We start from the raw sequence: 26,219 nt of genomic DNA, 5'->3' as shown, positions 1-26,219 counted from the left end.
TCGCACTGTCTCTCTGTCTCTCAAAAATAAATAAAAGACATTAAAATTTTTTTTAAATAAATAAATAAAAATGAATGACTTAGAACAGTTCTGGATTATAGTAAACATTATGCAAGTGTAAGCAATTACTGTCTATCTATCTGTTTCTTTGTCCATCCATCTATCCATCCTCCAGGCATCCAATTAGAATCGTCAACTAGCCTTTCTCCAGTCTTGACCTGTGAAATGATTCAAATAACTACTTATACTTCGCGAATGGGGGGGGGGGAAGAAAAAGCCTATTCTAAAAATTTTTAAATGTTTATTTATTTTTGAGAAACAGAGATAAAGAGAGGGAGAGAGAGAGAGAAAGAAGTTGGGGGAGAGGCAGAGAGAGAGGGAGACACAGAATCTGAAGCTGACTTCTGGATCTGAGCTGTCAGCACAGAGCCCGACCCAGGGCTCCAACTCACGAACCATGAGATCATGACCTGTCAGTCAGATGCTTAATGAACTTAATCACCCAGGCGTGCCCCCCAAAAACAAACTATTCTAAGTAATTATCAGAATAATGGTAGCAGTGTAGTTTCTAAAATTCTCTGAATCACTTTATAAAATCTCTCAGAGAAACTAGAATAGCAAAAACAACCTTTGCATAGTATATACAACAAAATCAGATATAAAATTATTCCTCTTCTCACTCTCCTACCCCTCCCTTCCTTCCTGATCCATATAGCTTTAAAGTCATTGGGTGAGACAAAGCAAGGTAGCTGACCTAGAGGATTAGGAGGATCCAGAGCCCAAGAAGGATGAGATGGATGTCCATGTGGAAGGTAGCTTGATGTAGTATCTCAGAGCCCAAGTGGTAAGCAATGGCTTCCACAGGTGGTGGGGACTGGCAAAAAGCATCAGAGCCCAGACAGGGTGAGGGTTTCCCTTGGTGGGATGAAAGGTACACTTGTTGAATTTTCTCTTAATTTCATCTTTTAAGAATATACAATGCCCAATGTTGACTTTCTATGTCGCAACACTATCATCTAGTCTCATCTATTCAAAACTAGAGGTATGAGTTCTCCAGGATCTTAAACTACTCTGAAGTGGATTTGGTAAAGAGTAAATGACACCATGGCTGATTACCACTGTATTAAATGCCACAAAGGAAAGCATAGCCAGAGTACACCTAGATTTTGAGGAGCCTGAAGCACAAACAAATCGGGAAAACTTCTTTAAGATAAAAAAATGAGTAAAAATTATAAATACAAAAGTAGGTACAGGGGCATAGAAGTGAACTTGAGCAAGGAAGAGCCCTGATTTATGTTTCACTGGTTTTATGGTAAGTTGGCTTCTGTTCCAGGCCAAGAAAACAGCAAAGGCTCTCAGTTACGAGTATGTCAGAGGAGTAAGAGGAGGCCAGTGGGTGCTGGGATATGGATACAAAACTTGAAAGATGCTCAGGAACCAGGCAGGGACCAGACAGACCACGCAGGACTTACAGGTTAAGGTAAGAATTTTGTATCTTAAGAAAGAGAGTGCATTGCCTGAGGGCAAGAAGAGGAGTGGCTCTGTCTCATGAACTTGGATTAGGGCAGCAGCAATGCAGATTGAGCCATACTCAATTTATCTGCTGCTTCAAATCTGATGGCCTTACTTGCCACTCGAGCTTTTGCCACTGGCTTGAGAAGAGACCTCAGTCCCTGCTGCGGTTCTCACAACTCCTACCACCGCCAGCTCTCACAGCTCCCTCAGCAGGGGAGCCAGGCTTTGCCATAGCCTCCACTGCACCTGTCAAAGTGACAGCCCCAGAAGTGCCCGTGCCCATGCCTGACCAAGAGGCTCTGGGTTTTTCCTCCATTTCTGAGTTAAGATGTCACAATGTCTCACAAGACACATCAAATAAGAAACAAGAAACATCTCACAACATGGTGTGATTTTTGGCTTCCCTGTTAGCAGCTGCCCTAAAAGGGGCAGGATACACAACCCAGGAGTGCAGAGGAAGGCAGAGTCCCGGATATGAAATTTGACTGGTGAGAGACAAGAAAGGAGTCAGTAGGTACATCTCTCACCCTTCCTCTCCTCTAAACTGTGGTGAGGCAGGATGACTTCACAAAGCACTCTCCAGCCCACATGACAGAGTAATTAGCTCCATTTTCCTGTGAAGCTGGAGCCAGCTCTGGAATGTATCACACAGGATCCGCTTTCCCTTTTTCCTATCTCATTTCCCTTTTTCCCCACCCTTCCTGCTCTGGGGTTGTATCCTTCACTAAAGCATCTTCATGTTCATGTTAATTTTGACACAGACTCTGTTTTCTAAGCTAATATGCAGTAAGAAAGAAATGGATTCAAGATCTATTAAAATCAGGTCAAGATCTGTTTAAGACCTGATATTGACAGCTTTCAGCATGGTACAGTTTGGTGTCTTTCTGACCTTTCTGACTGTGGTATCTTTACAGTACTGCAGATGCTATGTCTTATTCACCTTTGTTTGGCCTGGCAAGACACTTTGCACATAGTAGGTGTTCCATAGCTCTTTTTTTGCATGGAATTGGAATAGGTTATCCATGCCCCAGAAAAGTAAGAAAGCTTATGATCAGATACGGAAAACTTGAGCAGACTCTAATGATGCTACTGATTTGACACTAAGCTTTCTTGAGGCTGCTGCTTTTTTTATGGTGTTCGCAAAACAACAAATTCAAAACAGGTTCAAGAATATGTAAAAGACAACAATAAAAAGAGGTGCATTCTTGGGTTAGAGTGAAAAGGAAGGCTTGGTTCAGTATGGTTCTATTTCCAGGAGAAAACAAAGCTTTCAAAAAAATATTCACATGATAGAAGCACATTGGTGGCTCAGTTGGTTAAGTGTCTGACTCGTGACTTTGGCTCAGGCCATGATCTCATGGTTTGTGCGATCAAGTCCTGCATGGGGTTCTGCACTGACAGCACAGAGCCAGCTTGGGATTCTTTTTTTCCTTCTCTCTACCCTTCCCTACACACACGTGCTCGCTTTCTTTCTCTTTCTCTCAAAATAAATAAATGAACTTAAAGGAATATGTTTTAAAAATATGTACACAATAGAGGCTCTTTGGTGGCTCAGTTGGCTAAGTGGTTGACTTTGTCTCAGGTCATGATCTCATGGTTCATGAGTTTGAGCCCTGTGTTGGTTCTGTACTGACAGCTCAGAACCTGCAGCCTGTTTCAGATTCTATTCCCTCTCTCTCTGACCTCCTCCATTCTCTCTCTCTCTCTCTCAAAAAATAAACACTAAAAAAATAAAATAAAAATATGTACATGGTAAAGATGATATACTAGATATACATTAACATTTAAAAATATAATTTAGTTGTATTCAGTATATTTTTTAAGAATGTACCTAGGTTCTACTTTTTTTTTTAACCACACATGGTCTTAAGTGTGCATTTAGAATAGTAAAATATTGGGGCACCTGGGTGTATCAGTTGGTTAAGCATCTTACTCTTGATCTCGGCTCAGATCATGACCTCACAGTTTCTGAGTGAAAGCCCTGCATCAGGCTTTGCACTGACAGCACAAAGTCTGCTTTGGATTCTGTCTCTCCCTCTCTCTGCTCCTCTCCCACTTGCTCCTTCTCTCTTTCCCTCTCTCTCTCTTAAAATAAATAAATAAACTTAAAAAAAAGAATAGGAAAACATAGTGGTAGCCTCTTGTGAAACAAATAATCCGTGGTCCTTCCATGTGCAAATTTTCATTGTGACACAGTTTCTCAGGCTTTACTCTTTCATGTTCTTGTACAACTTGATCTGCCCTGCTGTTACACATGTGTCATTTCTGTTTACAGATATAACAGTAAAGAGCTCATAACAGATTTCCTCGGTTCCCTATTGTGTAATTCAAAAATTAATCTACTATAAGGAGAGGAACTTCATGAATTTAAAGTATATTCATCATCACATTAAGTCATTTGCTGAACTTACAACTCATGCTAGAACAGCTGGTGTGGTATCTCTGATTTCTTACCACCCATTATCACACCCCCAAAGAAATGTACATTGTAAGCAGTATAGTAAGTTTGGCTTAGATGTTTTTCTGTTGTTGGTGGTGGTTTGTTTGAATGTGGGCTCTTCCATTGTAAAAAAAAATCTGTTTTAATCTTTTTGGAGCATGCATTCATAAAGACAAAACTGATCCTGCAAAGCGTTATTGGGTACCTATCATATGAGGTCTGAAGCATCATGCTGCCAAACACAGCCTTCCAGGGGGATGTTCCCTCCAGGGGATGGTACCTTCATGTGGCGTGCCCTGGGATGGCCCATATTTTAAGATTATAGGAAAGCTTTTTTTTTTTTTAATTGCAAGCATCTATAGATTGACCTTCTTGATATGTGGATGGTTTCTCTGTGGGGAGATTCTACACACTGGTTTGACTGAATGGAAAGCATAACTTTTTCTTTTTAAAAATTTTGTCCTTCTTTTAATTCTCTTTCCTTTCTTTTTGCTCTTCATTTTTTGTTGTTGTTGCTATGAGTACTTAGAAAATGATATTAAATAAAACTGCAATTAAAGAATGTGGAAAATGTCTTTAACCTGGTTGGTATGTTACTAATAGAAAGTCTTTTGACTTTTTAAAAGTAAAATTTGCTTATTTAAAAGTTAATGCTCATTACTGAAGAAACTATTTGTTTTAAAGTATTTTATTCTACAGAAAGGCAGAGAAGCAAGCAGCATGATAAAACCATTCATCATAGTCAGCTTAAAATTGGCAAAGCTCATGCCAAGCACAGGTTCTGTGGAAGATTTCATGGTCAATTAGGTAAATACATGTATAATGTGGACTCAGCACTAAAGATCACAAAGATAATTACTGATCATGTTTAATTTTACCCCCTTAAGTTCAAGAAGTAATTTTTCCTTCATAGTTTTAAGATATCCAAATAAGATACAAGTTTCGAATACAAGAGAGACTTTATAATATTTTATAATGTAGAGTCATTAGTATATAAGCACAGTTAGATTTAGTCTTCTACATTTCTGAGAGGTTTTCAAGAAACCCTGGCTGATGCTGTCTAGATTATTTTTCATGACAGCATGATGGACATAAGTATACAATTTTAAGTATGTATTTTTCTATTTGAAATACAAATTTGAGGCACATGGTTACAGTTGTTTGCATTTGTGCAAGATTCAACTTATATTATAGAAAACCTGCTGACTAGTGTTCCAGTCAGGAGCATTCTGTCCTACCATTTTATGCATGTCTGTATTCAAACTAGAAGAGTATTAAATGAACCTTTTATATTTTAAATATTCAAGAGTTTTATATTCAAAATTTCTTCTTGCTGTCAAACTAGTTTGCCTAAAGGCAAGGTAAGATCCTGTTACACTCTCAAAGGTAGAATTAAATTTTATCATGGCATCCATCATAATATACAGTTTGCTTAATATGCAAATAAAGAGTGTATGGATTCAAAGAATAAAGGATTTTTAGGTAGTGTGTGAAATCCAAGGGACCACTTTTATAGAATAGATTCCTTTTAAATTTACATTTCCATCATTTTAATGAAAACACAGGGTAAACAAATTATAATAGAAAGGTTTTAAGTTACCATTTTCCTTTCAATTTTACGTCTACTGTGTTATTTTTCATGGCAGCTCTTTATTTAAAACTAATACAAATGGAAGAGGAGAAATAAAATAAATATATACTAGAGAAATCACTACCTCAGCCATTTTGGAGAGTTCCATCCAGTCATTTTTGCTGTAACTGCACATGATGCTAGCAATCACAATCTTTAAAAAGAAAAGAAGGAAAGAATGTCAGTTCAAATGGTTATTCTTTTGTACACAAGGGTATATTGATATTTACATATTTATGTTTATAACAGTAAACTATATTATAAAAATTAGTTTTTGATCCACTGAAAGACAAATTATGAAAAAACAGCCCAGTATTACAGTGAGGCAAAGGATGAGATTCTGGGCCTTGGACTTATCTTAGAAACTTTCTATTTACTACCTCCGACTTCTTATGCAAGTTACTTAACTTTTCTAGTCCTGTACATTCTCAGTTTTCAAATGGAGAGAACAATGTGGAATTTGCCAACCTCAGAAAGTGATAGTGGGACTTATATAAATTTGTCCATGTGAGAGGTTTGTCTATATTACATGATGACATAGAAATGTTTATTAATATAAATTCTGCTATGGCTAAAAGTATCAAGATATGTAAAAGAAATAAATTAGTGTTTTCTTCCATCATATCTTATTACAGCATGGATAATAATACCTTACATATTCACAGTGCACTATAGTTTTAAACTTTGTTAAACGCTATTTGACTACAGTCTTACAGTAACACTATAATAGAGTCTATATAGAGTAGTAGCTACTACTATTTGCTCTGAAGCCAGAATGTCCGCATTAGAACTCTGACTCTACCAATTACTGTGTGACCCCAGGCAAGTTATTTAGTTTCTTCATTGGTTAAACATAGATAATAGTACTACTTACTTAAAAAAGTAATAATGGAAATTTCTAAAACTTATATAGCTCTTATGATGTGCTAGGTACTGTTTAAATGGTTTTTACTTCATTCACTTAATCATTCCCAACTCTATTTTCTCCATTTTATAGAAGATGCTGAGATCCTGAGATGTACAAGTTACATAGCTAATAAAGAGCAGAGCCAGGACTCAGACCCAGGCAGTTTGATTGGGAATCTTTGGTTTTAACCACTAGATTTTGCTGGCCTAAAGCAAGCATTCAATACATGTCATTAATTTTTTTATTATTAACATTTAAAGACTGTAATTGAGCCACCAAGGCTTTGTGCCAAGACTAAAGTTGCTGGGTCTGGTGGAAGAGTCCACTAAAAGTCACTATGCTCTCACCACACACAGCTTTCTTATATATGTCTAGAAAACAAATCAAAACAAAACAAATATATGTTGTAAAAGTCAGATGAATGCTTTCAACACTGAGAGAAACAGAAAGTAAGTTGGGATCATACACCATGAAAACCATGGAGACAACAAGCCTGTCTCTAACACTGGGTTAATTTTTTTCTCTCCTGACAGACTAAAATCTCCATGGGAGCTGGAACTGCTCTGCATCATTCATCATTTTACCTACAATAATCAGCATGGTGTTTGACACACAAGGCTGAGTGAATAAATGAGGTCACCAAAGGTTTAGGAGCTGCTTTATCAGCTCATCCTTTTCTTAAAATTAATTTTTAAAGTGTTTGTTTATTTATTTTGAGAGAAAGAACAAGAACTTTAGCAGAGGAGGGATAGAGAAAGAGAGGGAGAGAGAGACACAGAATCTGAAGCAGGCTCCAGGCTCTGAGCTGGCAGCACAGAGCCCGATGTGGGGCTCAAACCCATGAACCATGAGATCATGACCTGAGCTGAAGTTGAATGCTTAACTGACTGAGCCACCTAGGTGCCCCTATCAGCTTATCCTTTTAAGAATAATCAAAAATGAATATCTTGAATCAGAGAAGGGGAAAAATAAACAATTGATGAAAAGTGTTGGCAAATAATTATCACAAGTCAGAGTGAAGAGTGAGCAGGTCTGATCTGGGTTTGGTTTTGGTGATAGAAAAAAAAGGGTCAGATGTTAAAATACACAGAACTTGTGAACTAGACAGAGCAATTGAGAAAGAGGGATGAGAAGATCTGAGAGTCTGAATCTGAGTGAGTGAGAAAATCTCAGAACATTAGTCAGATAAAGGTGGGACAATGATGAAAAATACTGAAGCCAGGTTCAGAAAGATTCCTCTTTAGAGAGAGAACAAAATGAAGAAAGTAAATGAACAGAGGAGAAAGATTAAGAATGCCCAATTATTTGGGGGTGAATTCCAGATTCAACATTTGTGTCAGGTATTAACGCAGCTTTTAAGAATCTAGAGAAACAAATGTAAGAATGATGCCTGGCCTTTTCTGTAATGGCTAAAAGAAAGGGAAAAGTCAAATTCCATGCTTTCCCATTTGCTAGTTAAAAAGGGGTCACTAGCCTAACTTATGAACCTTCAGTAAGAGATGGTCTTTCTGCCCTTTCCAAGTGATCTATGATCTCAGGGATATTCTGCCCCACTCCCTACTTTGAAAATTAACCTGAGAAATACTACAGTGTATGCCTGATCTTCTAGGACCAGACTAATACCTCCTGGTGAGTATCCCCTGCATGAAAAAAAGGGAGCCCTTCTGAAAGGAAAATCAAATGGGGGCAGGTCGAACAGAGTCCTATTGACCTAGTGGCTTCAAGTTCAAATGAAAAAAAACCCAAATTTTAAAAGGAAAACAGTTACTAAAAAAGAGTTCAGAAATGGGCAGAGCCTCCAGGCTTGTTGCTAAAATTTAAAAGGTAGGGTTAGATCCAAAGATTCAAAATGAAAAACAGATTTTAGCATTAGATACGAATGCTTCTATGCTGAAAGTAATAAACAGTATACTAAGGTTTTCAGGGAGTTTTATTATTTAAATCAAGACAAGACAAAAAAAACAAAAACAAAACCAAAAATGCCTCCAATTATGACAAAGCAAAGTAATCCTCAAGTTCACATTCCTATAGAAATGTGAAGTGGGTGCTAAATCAGCACAAAGTCCTCCTCTTGCCTGGCCCTCCCAGGCTTCTTTGGGGGACAACAGGTAAGATCCTTGTCCTGGGCAGGGCCCAGCGAGGCAGGTAGGCTGACCAAAGACATTCACTGCCAGGGAAATCTAGCACGGACTAGTCAATGACTCTTAAATAACCGTGTTTACTAGCATTGACTAGTACATATGATATATGCTCTCAACTAGTGTCTAACCTGGTTCCACTTTACTAAATGGCCTCTTTAATTTTGACAAAGCTGTTATTGCTCCAAATATATATTGATTGTGCTGGGGTTGGTTAAAGTCATCATTTACCTTCTGAGTCCTGAGGATCATGAGAAGCCACAGTTGGGCTTGATGGAAAGAAATAAAAATTACCCAAGAGCACAGGTGCCACCAGATGCCTGGGGATGCAGTGAGTGGGTATGATTTGGCATGAGCTGCCACTGGAAAGGGTGACCACAGTGGGAGAGAAAGATTATGTTAAGCAGAGGTAGGTTTTGTATGTGTGTGCGCTAAACAGTCAAGCACTTCCTTCCTCATCTTCTGAAACAGATTCTATGTTCTTGCCCAAAAAACTTGGACAAAGTTTCTCCAACAGGAGATACTATGATCGCTATGATCAGCCGCTCTACTCCCACGGAGTCCTGTACTGGAGCTGGGAAGGTACACAATTCTTTTTCTCACTGGTGCCTAAACTAGAATGAAGCGCATTCAGAGCTGCTGGTGACCAACGACGGGCTCTGCACTTAACCGATGCTGCCACCTCCACCCAAAGCTAGTCACACGACGGAAAAATAAAGCAGAGACAGGAAAGTAGAGAATGTGTGATGGGAAGAGACCTATGCTACAGCCACTTTTAAGCCAGCTGTACCACTAACATATCTGTATGTATAAACTAACACCACGTTGTCTTTTTTCTTTAAGTTTTTTTTTAATGTTTATTCACTTTTTGAGAGAGAGAGAGAGAGCACACGAGTGAGCATGCACACAAGCAGGGGAGGGGCAGAGAGAGAGGGAGACACAGAATCCAAAGTAGGCTCCAGGCTCTGAGCTGTCAGCACAGCGCATGATGCGGGGCTTGAACCCATGAACTGTGAGATCATGAGCTGAGCTGAAATCAAATGCTTAACTGACTGAGCCACACCACTTTGTCTTAAAATTCAAGTTATATTCTGATTTCTTTCACTTAGAGTCTTGAAAATTATTACATGTAAAACTAAAATTGGCACTTTTGAAATAACTTCCTAAGCAATTTTTTAACAGTCAAGTCAATTTAAGGGAAAAAATACACATCATTTTTTAAATTTCAAATTGTCTTCAGAGTCTAAATATTCTTAATCTAAAACCAAGTGATGTTTTGAAAAAATACATATCGACATCTTATTTCAAGGGAATAAAAATGACTCCCAAATCATTTTATTCTTTATTAAAATATATTAGGATTTTTCAAAGAGTCAGGCTAAAAGATATTAACATTAAAAGGACACTGGGCATAATTTAATCTTTCCTTGATGATTAGTAAGGCTTTCAGTGTTTTAATGTGCTTGGTTTTTAGCCCAGCAAGAAAGGACAGGGTTTTGTTTTTTCCCTTTGAAAAAAGAGAACTGATGGATATTTTATATTGTGAGATATCATGTTATATTACTAGAAATAAATATTCAGTGAAACATTTTCTTAAAGTCAGAGTAACTTTTGCCTATATTTCACTTAAATTATGCCATTTCTAGTGCTCTATTTTCTATAACTCATTTTAAAAATTATTGGATTAGTTTATACATAGCCAAATTTACACATAGCCAAATTTATGCATAGCCAAATGCTATGTAGTGTTTGAACTACAACTCACATATTATGATACACAGTCTAATGGGGATGTCAAATAATGTCAGTTAATTAACAAGCAAATTGAGTATGTACTGTGTGGTAGTCACCAAATGACATACAAAGGAGTTTAAGACATTGACTTAGAGTTTTTTCCATTGAACACTCAATCAATATTTATTTTTCTTTAAGTTTGTTTATTTATTTTGAGGGGAGATGCACAAAGACAGAGGGAAAGAAAGAGAATCCCAAGCAGGCTTCACACTGTTACTGCAGAGCCTGATCCAGGGCTCAAACTCACAAACCATATCATGACCTGTGTCCAAGTCAGATGCCTAACTAACTGAGACACCTAGGCACCCCCACCGATATTTCTTGAGCGCATACTATGTACCAGCAATTGTTCTACTCAGAAGTGATTTAAAAAATGAAAGAAGTCCTTGCCTTCCTGTAGCTTACATTTTAGGGAGAGAAAATCATAACAAGTTAAAAAAATTATTAAAACTATTTCCACATCAAGATTATTGTTAGGAAGGCATACTAGAGGACAGTAATGGAGAATCACTGGGGTGCACAGTGCCTCCATCAGGTGATGGTCAGTAAAAGGCTGTGTGAATTGAGACATGATAGATAAGAAGGCCCCTTACACGGAGGAATGGGAGGGGAACTGGATGACAACTGGCATTCTAAGTAGAGGAAAGTTCAGGTGCAAAGACACTGAGGTGGGAATGAACATGGCATATTTAAGATAAAAAGAAGGCTGTGTGGATGGAGTTTCATGACAGGGCAAGAAGAATTTAAGAGAAAATGAGAGAAGCAGGCAGTGGCCATTATCTCTGTAAGTTGAACCCTGTGGGAGCTGGGTTTTATTAGAGGTGCAACAGACACTAGTGAAAGGTTGAAAGGAGGGCGATAAAATAATCTGATCTACATTTTCAAAAAATATGTTTCACTAATTTATAGGGAAGGGAATGGAGGTGATTTAGGATGAAAGCAGAGTCCAGTGAGGTTGAAATAATGTGGCTTGCATGTTATCCTTGGGGATGCAGTGAAGTGGACAGTTCTGAGCTACAACCAATAAGACTGGTTGGTGGTTAGATTTAGGAGATGAGAGAAAAGGAGAGATTGAGGATGATCCCTAGATTATTGGCTTGAACTACTGAGTGGAGTGTAGACAGTTTACTGAGATGGAACAAGGCCTAGTAAACTAACTAGTGGGGGAGGACAAAGAGGTTCAGTTTTAATATCTTACATATAAAATCTCTAGTAAGCATCTCATCAATGAGGATATAAACTGTGTCACTGTATACATGAGTCTAAAATTCACTGAAAAGGATAGGGATGAAGGGGTACATATTAGAAATGTTGACATATAACAGTATTTCAATCTACCTGGTTGGGCGACTTCAAAAGGAAGAGAATAAAATACAGAAAAAAAGAAGGGCCTGGGATGCCATATGAGAATGTGAGGTCAAAATGCCAAAAGAAGGAAGTGTTTCAGAAAGTAAAGAGCAATCCACTTTGATGAATACATCTGATGGTTTGTGGAAGAGAATACAGAATTGTCCATGAGGTTTGGCAATACAGAATTTATTGGTAACCTTTACAAAAATGGTTTCAGTGAAGCAGTGGTGACAATGGTCAGACTGGAAAAGTCTGAGTGAATATAATATAAAGAAGTGGAGAGACATGATACACAAAACTAGTGAAAGGTTGAAAGGAGGGCGATAAAAGAATCTGATCTACATTTTCAAAAAATAGTTTCACTAATTTATAGGGAAGGGAATGGAGGTGTTTTAGGATGAAAGCAAAACCCTAAGGTTTTGGTGGGGTAGGAAAGATAAACGGGGCAGCACATGAATGATTATGGGAGGTCTAGTGAGAGCTGTGTTTTCGTCATGGACCATGTTTGAGTATGTTTTTATGCTGGTGGAAATAATCTGGAAAGGAGGAAAAAGCTGTTGAGAAGGCAAGAGATGATGATGAATCCTTTGCCTAAGGAGAAGAAGCAAACTTTGACAGGAGCTGAGGCACCATTTTCAGTTTAATGGGGTGGAAGAGAAGAATAGAGAGAGAAACAATAGGTATGGATGCAATTGCATTTATAGACTTGGGTGGAAAAGGTGAAATTATCCTTTCTTGTATGCACATTTTCTTAGGTAGTAGATGATGTCTTCTGTCAGGAAACAGGGGCACAGAGGTTTAGAAATGTGAGGGACAGGGGCACTGGAGTGACTCAGTTGTTAAGTGTCCAACTTTGGCTCAGGTCATGATCTCACAGTTCATGAGTTCAAGCCCTGGGTCAGGCTCTGTGCTTACAGACAAAACAAAACAAAACACATACAAAACAAAACACACAATTCCACACAAAAGAAAACAAAATGAAACACACACAAAACAAGACAGTGTTAAATGGCTTCCATTGTCATCCTTTCTAACTTTTAAATTAAAGAATCGCAATTCATGATTAAATTATTTTTAAAATTACATTTCCTTTATGAAAAAAAATGAGAATTATTTTATTTAGCAATTTTTTCCAAACTGAATCACCGTAAAGTTTGTACATCAGAAATTAAGGTGAAGAACAACATAAAATTGGTTACAAGCTGGCTATCTTCCCCAAATTCCTTTTAACTTAACGTGTATGCCTAAAACACAGGTTGGCAACACTGTTTTGGTATTCTGTAACTATCCTATGAACTACATTGGAAATTCAGCCAACCGTCCAGCTGCATGACAACTTAAATTTTTTAGTAGGGAAAAACTGAAAAGTGACAAAGGTGAACAACTGTAAATTACAAGCAGCTGAGTTAGGTTTTATCAAACAATTCAACAAAATTATCCCTAACACTACTGGGGTTACATCAAGGAGGAAAAAATAGCATGGGACATGTGATTTTCAAAGACGCAAAGTAAGAAAATATATTCATTAAATATTAATTAACTGTACAACATTCAAATTTCAAATGCTCTTTATACCACAGTACAAATATAGTGGAAGTGAGATTGGTACGATTTTCCTGAAAAGTACACACTGAGGGTAGGACAGTAAAAGTGAAACTTTCCTCAAATTTTATATGCATATTGCTTATTTGATGTTTGCAGATGAGAATCACATTCTTAAAGTTGTCTTTTTATATTGTTTAAAAATTCATCATTTTCTTTGTTTATTTTGGGACCAACAAATGTGCTGTTTACACAACTATTCCTAACATAGAAATGTCATATTGCAAGTTAAACAGTATGCACATAGTTTTCACAGAAAATCAGATGTTTTCCACTAAAACAGGAAAAACAACACTGCATACTTTCAGAAACTATAGTAATGGATGCTTTTTTCTCTCCTTTGGAGAGAAAATATTTAAATATTCTATCTAGTTTCTGTCCCTCCTTGGGGACACAAGTAATCTCCCCAAGGTGATCAGTGACCTTGGCAAATATATTAGGTACTTTACAGCCCGAATCTTTACTGGAACTCTCTTCAGCACATAGACAGTGAACTATCTCCATCTTACTGAAACTCTCTTCCATATGAGCTTTGGAGGTACCTACTTTTATTACTTTTATTTTTGTTGTTCCTTCTCAGGCTCTTCTACCTCTGACCACTTTTACATGTTGATGTCTCCATGGTCTATTCTGGTCCTTTTCGTATCGCTTCATGCACATTTCCTTGGATATCATATTCACAACAATTTCAGATCATATCCGTATGTAGAAAATTTATAAAGTGTATACCTCCAACCTATATCTTCTAAGTTCAAGAACAACATATCCAACTACCTTCTAACCTCCAGATTCAGTTTGCCCAAAATGAAACTCTGCCCTGAATTTGCTCATTTCATGTTAAATGAGAAAAATAGATTTCCTTTCTTCATTTCTCTCTCATCGCCTCATCCAGTTATTCACCAAGTAACTCTCTAGTCCACTGGTTCTTAGACTTGGCTAAGCATTGAAATCCCCTCCAGAGTAAGGAAAAAAAAAAAAAAGTAACCCTAAGGATTCTAGGATAATTTGTATGTAGTTACACCCAGTCATCAGGGCTTTTCAAAGATCTCCAGGTAATTCTAATACTCAGGGAAGTTTGAGAAGCACTGCTCTAGTTTACTTCCTAATAATCCTTCCTAAGTATTCCTGGTTCTTCATCATCACTGTCTCAGGTAAGATCCTCACCACTGTTACCTGAATTACTGAAGTAGCTTTCTTATTAGTCTCCCTTTCTCTCTTTTCAGCCCTTGCCATCTGGCAGATTCCTCTAAAGAAACAAACCTGATCATGCCACACTTCTTTTTCAAATCCAACTTCAGTATAAAATCCAATTCTGTAATAAGCTGTACAAGATCACAATGCTACTTTTGCTTGAATTACTTTGCTTTGTGAATGTAACATGTAGTCTGCATTCGCCTGGCCATATGTCTATTCCTTTTGTCTGAATGAATAAGGAATGGTCCCTGTGCTCTAGGAGCATATGGTATAATAAAGCAGACATATGTAAATTGATAGAAAAATAATTATAGTGTATGAGCCAGGATATAATGACAGAAGAAAGAAAAGGGTGATTATTTGTACCTGTGTGAATCAGGGAAGATATCCTAGAAACGCAACTCCTACTAGACTCTGAAACATCCATAGGTGTTTATCAGACACCAATTAGTAATAAAAGAGGCAAGAACACTCCAGGTGGATGAGCAGCAGAAGCAAAGGCACGATGCTGTGTTTAATAAACATGCTGTTTAAGAAATCTTAAGTAGTTCAGTTTAGTGTTGGGAGAAATGAATGGATATACTTCAAGGGCAATGGAGCTGGGTGTATTGGTAGAAACCAGATTTACTCAGGCAAGGGTCTGAAACTATGGTCTCTTCCCAGTTGGGCATTTGGATTTGAATTTTAGATTATCCTATCCAATAAATTCCTGTTCTTCATTTGGACATTACCTTCTCTATGAAGCCTTCCCTGTGTACTCTTCCCCTCCTTGACTGGGTCAGGCAACCCTCTTTGGAGATCCCATGTCATCCTTTGCATTTCTCTGCTATAACATTACATTGTATTAAGTTGTTGTTTGTGTTTTTCAAAAGATGACTGAAGTTTTTAGGGACAGGGCTTTTGTTCATCACATATCTCCAGCACCTAATATTATACCTTAAACATAATTGGGATTCAATAAATATTTGCTTCAAAGCAACGATGGAACAGGTAATTGAGGAAAGGAATTCCCAGGAATGTACATTTTTATTATCAATCCCAATATGTAAATGTTAGCAAATTTCTACATTCTAGAGAGAGAATTAGAAGGACAGACATGATATCACGTAAGAGGTTCAAAAACCTCTCAGAATTTATAAAGTATACTTTATATCAAATAATACTAATCCATTTTATTTATATATTTAAATTTACTGCACATTATCACATATACCATCTCATTTATTCCCCCTAATAATTATGAATTTGGAAAACTTTATACTGAGAATAAAGAGCACAGATCATTTATTTTACCAGGGTCAAATTAATCAATAGCAGAAGCAAGGATTAAGTTCAGGTCTTTTGCCTCCAAGTTCTTCTCTACTACATTAAGATTTACCATATTGATTTCCTATCCTTTAAATTTACATTAGAGATTCAAGCTGATTTTGCATCCTCAACCCTCTTGTAGTAGAGTATTAAAAAAAAAAAGTGTTCTTCTCCCTGTATTCATGCCCCCTTGCAATGTAACTGTGCAGCTACTCCCATCTTATGGGGGATTTATTTACTCACCACTGGAATGTGGACTGACTTTGTAACTTGTTTTGATCAACAGAACATGGCAAAAGTGATGTTGTGCCAATATCAAACCAAGGCTTGAAGAGGTCTTGTCCTTTTTTGCCCACTCTGTTGAAATCCTACCTGGCCATGTGATCAAGCTGGCATAGCCTGCTGTAGGATCAGAAAACATGGGACAAGGATGAGCCATCTAGATGAGATCACCTGAGACCAGTCAGCCCAAGTGACTACAGATAAAGTGGGATGCACTGAGACGAGAAGAGCCACCCAGCTTAACCCAGCCCAAATTGCTAATATGCAGAATTCCGAACTAAATTAATAGTTGTTCTAATCCGCTAAATTTGGGGTGAAGCACATGCTGTGTACTTGTGTGTGCCAAGCACTGGGTTAAGTATTTCACGTGTATATCTCCACTCTTAGGGAACCATAAAAAAATAGAAATTACCAGCCCCATTTCACAGATAGGGGAAAAGAAAAACTTATTTCAAGAAGTTAAATAACTATTCATGATCCTTCAGCTAATAAGAGTAAATACAAATCTTGAATTGTCTGGCTATAATATTTTTCCTCTGAATCATTTTTCTGTGTTCCTTAATCATACATTTGTAGAAAACCTTGTGGGTTTATTCCTACACATAGTAGATTTTATTCAATGCATGGCAATTTTTATTACTTTCATTCTCAGAGGATAATCTCATTTTTATGTTCTTGGCCAATGGGTTATTTCACTGCAACACCAAAACTACCAACTAACCTAGACAGGAAGATGGAACTGCCTAGTAAATCAAAAAGTCAGAGGGAAGACCTAATGAGTGTTTCACTGTTTCCTAACCACTTGAACTTGTTAAGAAATGAAGATAGGGTAGTACAGGCCCTTTATAACCTGGCCCCAAGTCCATTGCTATCCTGTACCTTGACACGCCATAATGAACTCCCTATCTATACTGCCCACCAGATATTCTTTTAGATTTCCATTCTTTTTCCCATGCTGGTCTCTCTTCTTAACAGTACCACCCTATTCCTCTGACAGTATATCTCCTGTTCACTCTTCAAAGTCTAACTCACAGTTCATTCCAATCATACCACTCTCAATGAGCTCAGAGATAGGATCACTGTTTTTATTGGGTATTAGGATGCAGTGTGCCTACTTCTATCTCAGTTTCTGTCACAGTGCATCACAGATGTGTGTTTATTTATAATAACCACTGACTTCTCTTACTCCATTCAATGGGAAAATATAATTTTTATTCATTTTTCTTTTTTTCTTTTTTAAGTTTATTTATTTATTTTGAGGGGGGGAGGGGCATACAGAGAGGGAGAGAGAGGATCCCAAGCAGGCTCTGCACTGTCAGCACAGAGCCCATCACGGGGCTCAAATCCATGAACTGTAAGATCATGACCTGAGCAGCAATCAAGAGTAGGATGTGTAACCGACTGAGCAACCCAGGCACCCCTCACCTTCGTTTTCTTATCATTTGGTTCAGCATCGCACAGCACTTAATGCCCTTTAAAGCAAATAGCTATAGAAGGAAGGATGGTCTCATAATTTTATTATTAATTTAAAATTTTTTTCTGGTTCAGGGGCACCTGGGTAGCTCAGTCAGTTAGGCATCCAACTTCAGCTCAGGTCATGATCTCATGGTTCATGGGTTTGAACCCTACATTAGGCTCTGCACAGACAGCTCATAGCCTGGAGCCTGCTTAAGATTCTAGATCTTCCTCTCTCTCTACCCCACCCCTGCTCATGCTGTATCTCTCTGCCTCTCACAAATAAATAAATGTTAAAAAAAAAAAACTAAAAAAAAAATTCCTGGTTCATCCCTACAAAGATTATTGTACTTGTAATCATGGAGGAAAAATCACATATATGAAATTACCATGACTACCACGTATTTTTATAACTATAAGCCATTTATTGTTGTCAAAGCATGACTTTGGCACTGATTTTAATCTAAGACGATCGACTGGATTTAAGTTGTTCTATCACTGTTTACCCTTCTCTGAGGCTGCAGTAAGTCAACTGAAACCATGAGATTTGAATTCACTGTACACACAAAAAAAAGGCATGTTTCTTACACAAAACCTGTGTATGAGATTTGATTTTGCTTTTACTTAAAGGTCATGATACATTGCCTGTTTTAATGTCATTCATTCAGAAATACTGCCTTTCAAAGGCACATTAAAGGTCTGATTTGAAAAATGTTATAAAGCATCTATATTTCAATTTTAAACTTTTCTCTATTTAGAGGGCATAACAAATATGCATTTAATGAACTGCTTTTATAAATTAACAGGACTAGTAATTAATATAGTGCTAATATGTGATATAGGAATTTGAAAAAAAAATGAGGTTAAAAAGAAAGTAATGAAAATTCTCAGGACAATTATATGGAGGGATGCACTGCATTAAATAGTTGGGCACTCCTTCCAGTACCATACATATAGCACATGGGTGTTGTAAAGATTATTGAAACATTTTCTGTAAAGACTTTAAATTCCCAAATGAAAATTTTATGTAAATACTAAGTGTTATTGTAATTATTTTATGAGATGTAGCTCTTTTGCTCTCATTAACTATGATTGCATGTTTAATGCACATTCAATTAGATAATTCTGTTGTGTGAGTCAGTGGTATTGTGTCTTAAGTACTGGATGGTAAGCTTCTGGAGGACACAGGCTGTGTCCCCTGTGGGGTTGGATTGCCTGTTGTGTTTATCAAGGTACTTGACACATGTCGACTCCCAAAATAATTGTTGAATAAGAAATATGTAAGTGTTGATGTGCAATATATGTTAAATGCAATGCTTTTAAGAAATCGAGGACTTCTAAAAATACACAACTTACTCTTTTTCAAATACATGAAATTCTACGGGATGGCTTAAATTCAATTCACTGTGGGACTCGCTGCGCAGTGCTAAATGATTGTGGCCTGGCTGCTTCGTCAACATTGCACATTCTTTCCCAGAATCCCCAGGCCCTTCCCCTACACTTCCTTCCAGTCTCTGCTCAAATGTCGTTGCCTCTGTGACACTGGGTTTAAGATTGCAAACCATCCCCTCACAGCCCTACTTTCTTTTCCATGGAACTTTCTATTATATCATTTTCTTATTTATTATACTTAATGTCTTTCCCCACTTAGCTGGAATGTAAACTCCACCAGAGTAAGGATTGTTGTTTTAGACACAAAACAGTGCTGGAATGTAGGAGATGTCCCATCCATGTGAAATGAATAATCAAATACCAACATATTAGGTAATTGTCTTTCTACATGAACTACCTGATCTATAAAATGGGAATGATGTGGTTTGCCACACTTATTCTATAGTGATTATTCTGAGAATTACATGGTATAATGTATCTGACATTAAATACTTTTCAATGAAATTCAATGATAATTTTTATAACTTAGAGAATAATGTCATATTCAGATTTGCCATTTTCTACAATTTAAAGTGCAAACAATGACATTTTGGAACTTTGGTTTTAAACATCCACAGATAAGACTTTAAAAAATATGTCATTGGAAAGGGTATAAGGCATTATCTTTATATGAGCCTTTGATCTTTCTATAGTGTCACATTGTGGGCATTTCATATTTGTAAATTAATGTGTTTTTAAATGAGTGGATCCACAGAATAATATTTTGTAGATAGATTCACATTATTTAGTAATTATTTGTAGCTTTCAATAAAATGGTGGGAAATTCACTAATATCTATGATACCTTTTTATTAAATTATGTTTCTTGGCTCACACTTTTTATCAGAATGGAGATTAAAATTTTTTTCCTGTTTACAAAAAATACTAAGAACTGTGAACCCAGACAGGTACATTTTCCTGATTGGACAGACCCAAAGAGAGCCACTATTCGAAACAGATGCCTTTTGAAGGACAGAGTCACATACTGGGACCAGCTGCAATGTTGGGGGAGCAAGGGCTGGGGAGTGAGGTGGGAGTTAGGAATCATACCCTTTACCTGAGAGGCCTGAAGGGCATGCATTCTCAAACACAATGCTTTAAGCTTTTCTTACAGCCAACGTTCTGCATGAGACCTCCGTATTTCCACTGCACCTGTCTTTCTCTTAGGCAGTTCTGTAAATACTCATCACCTTTCTCCCCCTGAGCCTGCCTCCTTCAGCAGAGAAGGAGCTGAGGGACCTAACAATCCTGTGTGCTCTTCATACACAAATGATCCCATTTTCACTTTTTTCCTGCTCTCCTTCTTCCTCTTCAACATGTCCCATCCCTACTAATTCCTCAATCTCTGCTTGACCTTTCCATACTGGGAGCAAAGTATGTACTCATGCGCTTCCACCTCCCCCATTTCAAGCTGCCACATCTGCCTACAATGGACGCCTTGGTAAACAGCAATAGAAACAAAACCTGTAACGTGTTTTGCTTTTCAGGATAATGATTAATGATACTCAATTAATAAAACATTCATTGTATCACTGAATATTGATAAATTATTCCCTTGCCTTGATATGCTGTTGACACTTGAGAATCAACCAAAAATGCTTCACACACTTTGTAAACATCTTAAGGTTTCATCTATATTCCATATTTCAGTTCAAAATGTTCCTTCATAGAAGCTTGGCATACTGATTTACAATAGAAATAATGACAGGACCTTTTTCAAAGTGATTGGAACCTTTCTGGTATAAACTTTATACAGCATAATGAATGGGTTGGCATTTGGTCCCTATTTGCATACTATAAAAATAAAACAGAGAGTACAACAAAGTCCCTGTTAAATTCACATTACCTGTTAAATGAAGATACTCAAAAGGGATTGTAATCTAATTAAAATCAAGAAATGGTATTCGAGCCTACTTACATATTTCTAAAATAACACATATGCACTAATATTTGCAATGCATACTAAGGGTATACACCTCATTAATCACATTGGAAAAAAGTTTCTGGATTTCTTTGCTCTAATTAGTCATTTCATAAAATTTTTCTAATACTAATATTAGCTATTTCAAATGCTGGGCTAAAGTCACTTTCCTCTATGATCAATGCATTAGCAATTCTAATCCAAAGCAAATTCTGAAGGATCTTTGCAGAATTTAAAACATGATGTTTTTCACAATAATATATTGAAAATTTGAAAATGAGGAAATTCTTTTTCTCTTAAATGTTCCTTTTTCTCATTGTTCATACTTTTCAGCTTGCTCATGAATGCACAGATGTTGATATCAATGCTGCTTTTAAGGAACAACAATGAGGTGTTTGTTTTGTAATCTTTTCCTCCTGTCTCCAACATATAATTACATGATCTTTAAACTTTCAAAACACATAGGAGAAAAGTAGCCTTTTAAAATGAAGTAATTGTATGGCTGGGTTTGTAGTCCTCTAAATTAAAGGTAGGTTATACGTTTTTCCTACTATATAAGATTTGCCAATTTAAAAGTTTCTTTAAAGATATGTTTATAAGGATACCTTTGTCTTAGGAATTACTGAATGAAGATAAACCCAAGAATTGGGAAGAAGGTACAATGCTGCAATTTGGGCTCATCAAATGCTTTTCTGTTTTAATAATTTCTCTATATTTTCAAAACATATAAAAACCATAGCAGTGATTGTTTTAATTACTTAGAATAAAGCAAGGAACAGCCTCTAGAATAATTCAATTTAAAAGACAAAGTCTGGTTCAGAACGTTTTGAATTATTTACAACCACCGCTGATTGTTCTACCATTTAACGAAGGAAAAGAGGTATCCTTCCCTCCCCCACCAAACAAGTCCTCATAGTAGAGTACTATAAAAGCTTGAGATGAGGATTTTAGTCTCAGATGCAGCCCATGTCCCCACATGTCTCATAAATTCTTCTAATGCATTTTCACATGCATAATCGTGAATGCCTATTCAGTGAAAAGGTTTACCATATGCTACATTTTTCAACTACCAAGAACAAAGGGCAAATGGTTCCTGGCCTTGTGTTTGGAACAAAAAAGTATAAAAGCAAAACAAAAAGCTCTTACATTTTTACTAAATAAAAGAATGAATGCAGATTGTAAAGACCCAGTGGAAGCTTCTTTTGGCACCGTGCTGTTCATTCTTGAGACAAAAAGTATTCAATGAGGGACAGATAGGAAGAAAGAGAGATACAAATGTAGTAGTCCTCTTGTCACCTGATCCATCTTCTTAGTAAAAAACTTCTTGCTACAGTATAGCACAAAGTGTTTCCTTCAGTAAACTTTCAGAATGATAGGGATTTCTGCTATTTCTTTAGGAAGAATTCACAATATAGTAAGTAATTACTGTCAACTGTTTTTTTATTCCTTCCCCCCATCCAAGATATTCTTAGGTATGCCTCTTGAATCAGACTAAGCAATCCCATTCCTTTTTTCTTTAAATATATTTTAGTAAATTGAAGTATTATTTCTTAGCAGAAATTATTCAGCCAAGCCAGACAGATTTATTACATTTGCTAAATGCAATATATTCCTCCAAATTATTTAGGTAAATAATATATACATATATAGAGAGAGAAAACATAGATATGAAAAACATATGTAATTATATACATATACATATACTATCCCCTCAATTAACTATCCCAATAACTCTATAATGAAACAGCCACCTATAAGCCCAAATTACTCAGTCAAAACACACACATACACACACACACACACACACACACACACACACACACACTTCTATAAATTGGAAGAAAAAAAATCCTAATATACAAATTTAACCTTAAAGTTAAAGGCAGGTCCTTCTTTTCAAATTGTAATGTATTACAATTAGTCTTTCTATCAGTTGATTACCAGCCTTGGCTGAGTACACAAACAATTTCTGGTAAAGAGCTCACTATATCAAAATTCCATAGCAAATATGCTGTAGGTGCTTAGAAGCTCATTATATGGGATGTTATCTCTACCTTATACTTATAGTCTCTAAGAAATGCCAGGAAAAAATCACTCAAAGAAAATTAGTGACCACATTTCATGTATTAAAGGACATCTATAGTTTTGGCTTGGTGTTGGTTTCATAGCACATTTTCCTGATGTGTATCAGAAGGGACCCACAGTAGAAAATTAACTTGACTTTCTAACTAGCAGCACAAGATACTTGTGCCTTAATAGTGTTTCTCTTTTCATATAGAATTACTCTGCCTCACTCCGTTTGTTACTGCCCAATATGTTATAACTATAAAATTTCTGAGAAGTCAAGTCTTTCTAGGTGCAAAGCATTTCAGTTCACAACCTATATCTTACTAAGCTTGCTAACAAAAAGCTGCACTGAATCATTTCTATTGCCTGCTTTGTCTTTTGGTTTGGTTTAAAGGGTCAGCTTCTTCATCTGGTCAATTCATCTTAAATAATTTTGTCAATGAATCTTTTTCAGGGTACTCTAAAGAATCATTATTAAAGCAGGTATCTCATTCTTTTTTTAAAAAAAAACTCATCAATCTTCACTACTCTTTTGCTAAATTTCCCTTTAACAAGTTAAAATTTCTGTGTTAAAACATGGATGTTTTTTACTTCATATGAAGCAACGCTTCCTGGAGCTATGAGGAAGAAGAAAAAACATTCCTTAAGGGAAAAGACAAACCCTAGGAGACTTGTAGGATGAAAAGATGGGGAAACTACTACCAATCTATGCATTTTTCAAGGACTTCTTTATAGAAGCAAGTGTCATAGGAGTCATTGATTCTAAATAATTTAATCAGTTGATTTTTTCCATACCTCTATCCTGGAAACACTTCATTTGCAATAATAATTACTACTGAGCTTCCTGAGTTGTCCCTATTTAAATGAGATAGCAGTAATAAGGCATCATCCATGCCTTTCTAATGACGATGCTTTTCTTGACATCCCTGCATCTCTTCTCTGTGATATCATTATATTACCAAGTGCTTGTGTGTGTGTGTGTAGTTGTGTGTGTGTGTGTGTGTTTACTCCTGTTGCATGTACAGCTTGTAAAGACACGGATTTTATGATGTAATGTCTTTTTAAGTTAATTTTTATTTTGTATGTGTTTTTCCTGTCTGCCCAGCAAGTTCATTCCCCTTTGATGGTGTGGACTCTTTTTTATATGCTTTATTTTCCCACATACAGTGTCTGATGTACTTAGCTACACTCTTGATGAGTAGACGTGGCAGCTATTCAATAACATCTTACTATAAAAAAGATGAAGAAAATGATTAGCATAGCAAGAACAATCCAATAATACTGATGCCTAAGTACCATTGACTTTTTCAGTTCTCATTTTGCCAGACTTTAGTATTAAATCAGTTTTTGTTGAGAACCTGAAAAACATGTTGCAATATAGGATGCTTAACAAAGAGGGCAATCTAATTCCTTATAGCTTTGAAAGGATTTCAAACTGTGTCATTCCATTTACCTGCAAGGACTAAATTCACATGAATTAGTCTCTCACTCATGTAATGTGGTATAGAAACTCATTGTCTTGTCAATGGTTCATGTAGAGTCATGAATAGGTAAAGGATGTGTATCCAGTAGACTGTGGTAGCTAGACAGTGCTAGATCCTTCCAGAATCACTAAGTGCTCTGCTGTCTAATTTGCCTTATCCATAAGTTTGATCCATAATCAAACATTTGGACTTCTCTGACTTTTAACTTTGAAAATACTATTTTGTTTTAGCTCCTAGGTATATAGCAACATATTTCCATTTGACATGGATGCTAGATTACCTTGAAGCCACTGGCATAGCACTTCTCTTGAAGTACTTACAATAGGTAGCAATTGCCAAAATGTCACATTATTGTTCGTAAAACAGATAAAAAAGCTTTTATCTGGAAATCATTAGGGATTTATGCCCTATAAAAATATCTGTAACCACAAATTAATTTTAAACAAATATGAAAATATTGTCCCACTCATTACTAGGATGATAGGACTAATCCAAACCCTCTGGGATATCCTTAACCTGGAGGTGCTCACCAAATTCCCCTTTAGTTAGGCACTGAGTTCATCTCCAGACTAAAGGATTTCTTATGGACTCATATTTTCACACCATTGATTGAAATGGCATAAAGTATATATAATATAGCCACACCAATATTAATTAATAATATTTCATTTTCTAAGGAGTGTATGGAAGGATCTTGTCTACTATCTCTCCTGCTTGCTAGCTGTTTGACTACCAACAAAAAACATACATCCCTAAACTTTACAAGGGAAGTCATGTGATATAGTGAAAGGAGTAAGGGCTTCCATAATTGTTAGTGGTGGACCTTATGTAAGTTTCATAATCTCTTAAATAAATTATTAATGTCTTTGAGCTTCAGTCTCCTTATCTGTTACATGGGGTTAATAATGCTGCCTTAGTGAACTGTTGAGTTATTTTTAAAGCACTTCTTTTTATTTATCTGTAAAGAAACAGATTGCTGTCTCTGTCTCTATTGCTATTTCAAACCCTATCTCCATCTCTACTTCTATATCTGTATGTCTAAGAAATAAATATAAAGTACTCAGCAAGTTATTAGCTAGTTCCTCTGCTATGCAATTATCTAAAATTAGCTTTTATTTCTTATATGCTAATACTGAACCAAATATGTAAATTTCAATTTCAACAAATAACATATTACAAGTCTCTAAACAGTATAATTGTTTTAGGAAGGAAGTATAATTGTGTGAAGGAAGTATAAGTACATTTATTTTAAATAAAGCTACATGTAGTAAGCAGAATATTCTTTAAATAGATCTAGTCTGTTGCCCTGTCCATGTGATTTTGATTTTACTTTATTATGTTGTTTTTACTTCATTTTTTTCATTATTGAAATACAAATATGCTACTTATTAAAAAATACCTAGAACATCAAACCCCGTGCAATAAAAGTGTTAACCATTGTAAACCCTGTCATGTCTCTGAGAAGCAGAGGAATTATCTTGTTATCAATTTAATAATGGAACATTGAAGTAAATGATGCCATCCACTGACACCAGTAACACTGTCTCTCTGGGGAAATTCATGTCTGTGAGAACTGTCAATCTAGATGGATACGGACATATTAAATACACTCCCCTCAATCCATAAATCTACCCTTTCTGGGATGCTTTAATAAAAAGATTCCTTCTTTTGATAAAGATAAGCTATGCAGAATATCTTGACA

At 36.4% G+C, this 26,219-nt stretch overlaps 1 protein-coding gene across 1 annotated transcript in view; it reads right to left on the bottom strand.

Annotated features, from left to right (window-relative positions):
- The window catches only part of DPYD (dihydropyrimidine dehydrogenase), an 806,753-nt gene that overhangs the window by 274,174 nt on the left and 506,360 nt on the right, over nt 1-26,219 (bottom strand). The window contains exon 15 of the mRNA XM_029948659.1: nt 5,671-5,739. Within this exon, the coding sequence (XP_029804519.1) occupies nt 5,671-5,739 (69 nt within the window). The remainder of the gene's footprint in view (nt 1-5,670; nt 5,740-26,219) is intronic.

Source organism: Suricata suricatta, chromosome 8 (genome assembly GCF_006229205.1).
Source record: "Suricata suricatta isolate VVHF042 chromosome 8, meerkat_22Aug2017_6uvM2_HiC, whole genome shotgun sequence".
In the NCBI taxonomy this organism is placed as follows: domain Eukaryota; kingdom Metazoa; phylum Chordata; class Mammalia; order Carnivora; family Herpestidae; genus Suricata; species Suricata suricatta.
Note: the sequence above shows the minus strand (reverse complement) of the source record. Positions and strands in the feature narration are given on the sequence as shown.